At 55.3% G+C, this 7,664-nt stretch overlaps 1 protein-coding gene across 2 annotated transcripts in view; it reads left to right on the top strand.

Annotated features, from left to right (window-relative positions):
• The window catches only part of LOC133342713 (FYVE, RhoGEF and PH domain-containing protein 6-like), a 54,539-nt gene extending 47,176 nt beyond the window's left edge, over positions 1-7,363 (top strand). For both annotated transcript variants that reach the window (XM_061552048.1, XM_061552049.1), the window contains exons 19-22: positions 97-179; positions 1,348-1,467; positions 2,725-2,882; positions 6,419-7,363. In XM_061552048.1, coding sequence (XP_061408032.1) covers positions 97-179; positions 1,348-1,467; positions 2,725-2,882; positions 6,419-6,452 — 395 coding nt within the window. In that variant the 3' untranslated portion in view covers positions 6,453-7,363. The remainder of the gene's footprint in view (positions 1-96; positions 180-1,347; positions 1,468-2,724; positions 2,883-6,418) is intronic.
• Positions 7,364-7,664: the final 301 nt, after the last annotated feature.

The raw sequence follows: 7,664 nt of genomic DNA on the forward strand, positions 1-7,664 counted from the left end.
AGTGAGTGAGGGGTTCAACGAGCGATTCCCACATTCACGTGCGCGTCCCCCCCCCCCCCACCCCGCCCCCCCCACCCCGCGTGGCGTTTCTTGCAGCGGAGATTGGCTCGCCGAGCGTCCCCTCTCCACGCCTCCCTGAGCGTCGCCACAAGGAGCGGCTGCAGCACGGCCCGCGAAAGGTGAGCGACCGCCCATCCGCTCCCTCTGCCAGGCATCCTCAGCCCGGTGGCACGGGGGTGTTGCGGGCGGTGCGGGCGGTGCCGTCAGCGTCATTTCAACTCCGAAGTGGTGGAAATAACGCCACTCGAAGCAACGCGACTCTAAATAACGCGACTCTAAATAACGCCACTCGTTCACGTAGCCCCGCAGCGTTTGTGTTCGAGTTTTAGCCGCCGTGTTCCGAACGGGGTATTCATCGTCTGTGCAGTGGCTACAGCTGGCGTTGCCGCACTTGAGCCTATTCCTACGTAAATAAAGTCCCTCGGTTAACAGTGCCATTGGTTAACGGTTTTTTGCAGTTAATATATCGCCTCCCATAGGACCCCCATGGTTTAGGGGCCAGTCCATAAATTACGTCACGCGATTTCGGACGATGTTTGACCCCCCCCCCCTCGACACAAGGCGTCACAAAGCTCTGCCCCCCTCCCCCAAAAACATTCTTCAAATCGCTTTAAACTATTGTCATTGTAGTGCGTATTTAATGTGCCGCTGCACTCTGATGTTGTAGGAGAAACCAATTATTAAAAAGTTATTTAATTAAGTAGAACGTGTTGTCAATATTTATTTAAAGTTGCGCATTTTGATGTGACGTCACATTTCTCAACCCCCACCCCCCTCGTCACACATCGTCACAAATGCCTGACCCCCCCCCCCCCTAGGTGCGTGACGTCATTTATGGACGGCCCCTTAGACTGACATTGCAAATGTTGATGTGACGGTAATGTGCTGACGTTATTCACGCGGGCGCCAAGTTCAGCCAATCCGAGCGCTCGGAAGTGGGGCTGAGCGCATGCTCTCGACCAATCAGCGGAGCTCATTTATGAGCGTTCTTCGACTAGCTTTCTTTACATTAGGGATTATTGCTTTCAACATGGAATTCCTATATTCGGTCAACGGTATTATTTCGGCTAACGGTAGTTGTCGTGGAACGGATTATACACGGTTAACCGCGGGACCACGACCTAACCAATCGCTGCCTCCTCGATCTCTTTCATCAAAAGCTATCGATCGGTGCCACCCGTGCGCTCGCTTATCCGCTGTCCGTGCCGTGGTGCGTGGTGCGTGGTGTGTGCTTGGCATGTGCTTGGCATGTGCTTGGCATGTGTGCGGGGGCGCAACTCCACGCAGGCCGCTGAGCCCAGCGCGATGAGCGGGCCCCTGGAGCGGATGCGCGGCGGCAAGAAGCACTGGAAGTGCCTGTGGTTCGTGGTGCGGGACCGCGTGCTCTACACCTACCGCACCAGCCAGGTGTGTGTGTGGGGGGGGGGGGGTGACGTGGGGGACAACGTGAGGCTTGCTTCGAGAGTCACCTTTATTTACCGTTTTACTATTTTACTCACCCGTAACACCACCGAGTTCATTTTATTTAACCGCAGGGTGAGAACTCAAGGGACCAGGGTGCACAATGGAATTCAGTGCAAAAGCAAACAAATGATACTAAACTACAAAGCGTGTTTTACCAGGCAAGAAGGCCCATGTATAGCTCTTTGTAACGAGCGACCTGCCCAGTGGCTTATCGTGTGGAAATGTCGAGCAGCCGAACACTGAACGCGTGATGTTGATTCTAAATGTGGAGGGGGCAAATCGGAGGACCCGGAGAAAATTCTACACGATAGAGACACAAACTCCAAATATACAGCAGCAGCAGCAGGCATCGTCAGGGTCAGCATCGAACCCACGACTTCCTGTATACCAGGCGAGGTAGTTAACATCTCATAGCGACCTGGTTCACCGAAATAACGCAAGCTGAAAAAAGACCATCCCATTAACAGAATAAATTGTAAATGCCGTACAAGCATAGGCATGGTAGCACATTGGTAACACGTGCGTCTCACAGCAAGGTCGTACCTGAGTTCGACTCCTGACTCTGTGTGGAGTTTGTATGTTCTCTCTCTCCCTGTGTTGTGTGGGCTCGCCGGCTCACTGCCTGTAGCTCATCATGAAATATCGCCACCGGTGGCCACGCTTCAAAAGTAGCGGGACCCTGCTGATAAAATAGTTTAAATACTCAGCTCGGCTTTCCTGGGTAAGTAAATAATTGACCATTAAGTAAATACACAATTTCTGCAAGCAGTTACTTAAAATAAAATCATTTAATAGGAACATTAAGGCATGTTAACGTCACACGAGGCTATATGTGTGTCCCATATGATCGCAAGTGAAGTTATCGGACCGGATGGAGAGGTCGGAGTTCAAGTTTCATGTACTAGGTATAGCCCTGTGAGCCATGCGGCTCTTGAGTCGGGTGCAACCGCAACAAACAAAATATGAACAGAGAACATCTTAAAGCGACGACGCGCAAAATAAACATCCTGGAGAAACCAGCAAATCTTCCAGAAAAAGAAGTAGAGGGGAGAGGAAGCGGGGAACTCGCTTGAAGCAACCGAATCCCCGGCTCTGGCGTGAAGCTCGCCCCGCCGTGCCGGGCGGTGCGGTGGGGCTTGTACCGCGGTGGGGCACGCGTCCCGCCGCACCGCCCGTCGCTAACGCGCGCTCTGCGTGCAGGATGCGGCGCCGTGTGAGACGCTGCCGCTGGACGAGCTCACGGTGACGGTGCCGGTGCTGCCCCCGGCGCCGCACGCGGCTCACCCGACGTTCCAGCTGCTGCAGCGCGGGCGCGCCGTGTTCACGTTCCGGGCGCCCGACACCGATACGGCGCAGAGGTGCTTCACCACTACCAACTCCACCCACCCCACACTCCACTACCCACCCCACCACCACCACCACCCACCCCACACTCCACCACCCACTCCACCACCCACTCCTCCGTCATCCACCCTACACTCCACCAACCACGCCACCATCACCCACTCCATCACCACCGACCCCATCACCCACGCCACCACCACCCAATCCCATCACCACCCACTATCACCACCCACTATCATCACCCACTATCACCACCCACCCCACCACCACCCACTATCACCACCCACTATCATCACCCACTATCACCACCCACGCCATCACCACCCAATCCCATCACCACCCACTATCACCACCCACTATCATCACCACCCACTATCATCACCACCCAATCCCATCACCACCCACTATCACCACCCACTCCACCACCACCCACTCCACCACCACCCACCACCAACGCCACCTCCATCCACTCCCATCACCACCCACCCCACCACCACCCACGCCACGCCAACCACTCCAACACCATCCACCCACACCCCACCACCCACCCCACCACCACCCACTCCATCACCACCTACCCACCCCACCACCACCCACTCGGCCGCTGCCCCACTTATGCTATGCATTGTCAGGATTGCATGCAAGATTCAATTACCTTTGTCCTGTTTCTGTAGTCCGTGTCACGCGCTCTCGCTTGTGATGCCTGCTTGGCACGTTCACGTTTGCTACACTTTCTCTCTATCTCATCTGCACTCGCTTGCGCCATTACATCGTGCGCTGCCTCTCAAAATACACACAGCCCCCGTGCATATTCCACAGGCTGTGTATGTCGTGCCGATTGGAAGGGAAACCAACAGTGATTGTCCCATCTTGATCTGAAGCTTTCGTGACTGCAGGAATCCATACTCTTTGGTTCTTTCGGTAAAGTCACGTGGGTAGAAAATAAAATAAATCACGACGTTTCGGGCGCAACACAAGCATCCGTCATCAGGTGGGAAAGCATGCGTTCGGACGCTTGTGTTGCGCCCGAAATGTCGTGATTTATTTTATTTTATATCTACGTGACTTTACCGAAAGAACCAATGAGTAGTGATTGTCCTGTGGATGGGCTCACTCCCATCCCTGCCGTAGGAACGTGGAATTTCCGCCACTGGCTTAGGACTGTTAACAGGAGATGAGCACCGCCTCAATGCTCATCTGAGCAGGGATCACTTTGTTGTTGTTGTCGTCGTGTGCTTTATACTTTCTCGTTTGTAGCCAACCGTGGCTAATGCGAGGTGAGGCGGAGGGAAGACATCAAACTAAATGCAAAAAGCAGCTCTAATGAAATTAGTTTTAAATCTAGATGATGATTTCAAAGTGCATAGCTTCAGTGGGCTTCTTAACTATCAGAAGGAAGAGCGTTCCAGACGGCCGCAGAAGCGCACCTGAAAGCACGCGATGCAGTGACCGCCTTTGTTCGATGGCCAGCCAAGGCCGCCGCTCACGGCCAACAACCAGTGACGATTATCTGAACCTGTCCTGGGCTTTCTCTAGGTCGACTCAGCCTTAAATGAGTACTTGGTGCGATGTGTAAATATCGCCACTGGGGAGACAAACGCGGCCGGGCGTGGTGCTGGCCACCCCACCCCTTCTTGTGCCGTGCCGGCCCTCAATAGGTGCTGCTCGTTCACAGCACGTGCCCCCAACACTCTGTTAAGGCTACGCGTCGTTTTTTTTTTAACACGTGACCACTCTGCGTCTCCTCTCTTCCATGACGCGGGCGCGAGGCTGCATGACGCAGTCCCCGAGTGTGGGGGGGGGGGGGCACGGGATTGTCTCGCTCGGCCCCGCGTGACCGACAGCGCCAGCTGTGTCCTCCGGGCACCGCTCTGCCCCTGGCCATGTGTGGCTGTGTGCCCGATGGCGGGCGTGCCGCCATGGTGGAGCATTATGATAATGTGTCACTACAGACGTATGATGGTGACGTGGCCACGCATGCTACGATCGCGTGTAATTATAGACATCGCGGTTGTAGCGTACGCCGCGCAGCTGGGCAAGTCGATGAATGTGCGGCTACTGCATGAATTGTGCATCTGTGTCAATGCCTGTGCAGCTGTGACGTAGATTTTCAGATACGATGAAGTGTAATTATAGACAACGATGTGCAGGGATGACAATCCACCGCCGGATAAAGGCCTCGCTAAGCCATCGCAGTGTCTCACGGTGCTGCGATTTTATAAATCCACCTCGCACCTGAACACGAGCTGATTCCATCGCTCCATCTCTGCAGCAGACGTGCTGTCAGATGCGCCCCATTCCTTTGGCTGCCACTGTAGTTAAACTACTAAAACGAAACCATTTTTTAGCAGGTAAGGCCCACTGAGCAATATCGCTCTTTTTCAGAAGCGACCTGGTCTCAAGTGATAGCCCAACGAAGTGGGTTATCACGTGTACATTTATAGCTGCCAAATACTCTAAACGCACGTTTCTAGAGGTGTGATGGAAAAACTGGAGGACCCGGAGAAAAATCCAAGCCACCACAGGGAGAGAGACACGCAAACTTCAAATTTCCAGGCTTTCGGGTCGAGATCGAACCCGCGACATCCTGCACACCAGGCGAGGGAGTTAACATTTCGCCCACCGGCTATCATCCCTCTCAGGCCACGTGTTCTGCCCGAGATCAACTTTTTTTAACAGTCGCAACTACGTCTGAACGCGCGCGTGTTCTCAAATCCGCGGGTTCCTCCCTTGTTTCTGTTCACGCTTCCTACTGCGCTTTAGATTTTTGGTCTCCATCTCCATCATCACTTGCCACGTGACCGATCCGCACGACATCGCGGGTGATTACGCACTGCCCGACCGCAAACGTTCGTCTTTGAGATGCGTTCGCACTGCAAAGTCCCGCTTCCAACATCTCCGCTCAACCTGCTGTCACCCACCTCCGTTTCATCATGTTATGGCGCCACGGTGGCTGTGAGATGTTAACTACCTCGCCTCGTATACAGGAGGTCGGAGGTTCGATCCTGACGCTGACGCCTGTTGTATATTTGGAGTTTGGGGCCGTCCATAAATGACGTCACGCACCTGGGGGGGGGGCAGGGCTTTGTGACGTCATCTTTGAGGGGGGGGTCTGACTTTTTGTGACGCCGTGTGACGAGGGGGGGGGGTTCAAAAATCGTCCAAAATCGCGTGACGTCATTTATGGACGGCTCCTTTACTAAAAAAAAATCACATACAACGAGTTTGCTGATCAATCGAGGACGTCTGTTGGAGAGACACAACTGGAAGAGAGGAACGTGCCGGGAGCGTCACTCACAGAGTCGCGGCGGCCCGCAGCTCGCGACTCTGTGCCGACAGCTCGCTGTTACAGCGGGTGGCTGTGCTACTGCAGCAGCAGGCTGGTTCCAGGAAGCCTGACCTGTGTCTGTGTGTGTGTACCTAGGGCAGTCGTTGTAACAGCGGGCCCCAGAACGTGAGCAGATCGCTCCAATCGCACGTAACGTATTTCGCACACTCGACCCACCGCCAGAAGAAGACACGCGCTTGTGCTCTCGCCTGTGTCCCCTAGGTGGGTGGAGGCCCTGCAGGAGGAGTTCCTGTAGCTAACGCCCGCACCACCGCCCGCACCTACCGCCGGCACCACCGCCCGCACCACCGCCGGCACCACCGCCCGCACCACCGCCGGCACCACCACCCCCGCACCACCGCTGGCACCACCGCCGGCACCACCGCCGGCACAACCACCGGCACCACCGCCCGCACCACTGCCGGCACCACCGCTGGCACCGCAGCCACCGCCCGGGGCTCCACTCTCGCCGCCGTCTGTACGGCTACCGGCGCGTTCCACTGCGACCAGGGGGCTCTCGCAGGCCTGCGGTCGTTTTTGACGGTTTTGATTTAACGCGCGAGCGTTTTAAAGACCTGCCCCTGCCCCTTGTGCCACGGCGGCCATCAAGAGGAGGGAGGTGTTGACGGCGCGCGATGTCACCGGCCCTGCGTTTGTCAATAAAGATCGTCGCAGAGCGCCGCGCGGGGACTCCGCTTTTGTTGAACGACGGCGACGGCGTAGAGAGTGCCGCGGTTCTCAATCGCCCCCCACCCACCCCCCATGCACCACCGCCACCCCTCTCGACCACACTTCAGCTGCAATACAGAGAGGGAACACGTGCACACACTCGTCAACACGTGTTAGTGAGGCATCTGTTTCACATTGTGTGTGAGTGTGATTTGTGTTAGTAAGGCACAACAAACTAAACACAAAAAGCAGTTTTAATGAAATGTAAAACTCAATTTTTCTTCACCTCCCTCTCGTGTTTTCTTTAGTCAACACCACGGCGAGAAGCCGCCGAACGGGCCCCGCAGTGTCCCCGCGGTGTCCCCAGCGGTGTCTCCTCACGTGAACAAACTCCCCTGCTGTGCCCCCCTCCCCTCTGTCTCTATGCACAGCGGTAGCCACAGTTGAACCTTATGGCGGGACCCCGGGGTCCCGAATAAACGGAAGTCAAAATCGTAATTTTTATTTTATTTTAATTATTTTTGGCGACTCCAGTCCCACCGCGCACATAAACGCCGCGACCCACCTGGCGCGGATCATTCTGTTGTCACGTCGTCGTCCAAGCGCAGCAGCGAGGATGAATGCGCAGAAGAAAGAAAACTTTTAAACTTTGATTAGCACATCGTGTCGAGCTCGTCGAGAGGAATAGATCGCCGTGTCGTTCGCCTTCAACAGACATAGAATAACGTCGCAACGCAGTTGATGCGAGAGCCAGGGGCTTATGGGACCCCGGGGTCCCGCCATAAGGTTCAGTTGGCAG

The sequence above is a fragment of the Lethenteron reissneri genome, chromosome 15 (assembly GCF_015708825.2).
Source record: "Lethenteron reissneri isolate LAM-NWPU_2019-01 chromosome 15, ASM1570882v1, whole genome shotgun sequence".
Classification (NCBI taxonomy): domain Eukaryota; kingdom Metazoa; phylum Chordata; class Hyperoartia; order Petromyzontiformes; family Petromyzontidae; genus Lethenteron; species Lethenteron reissneri.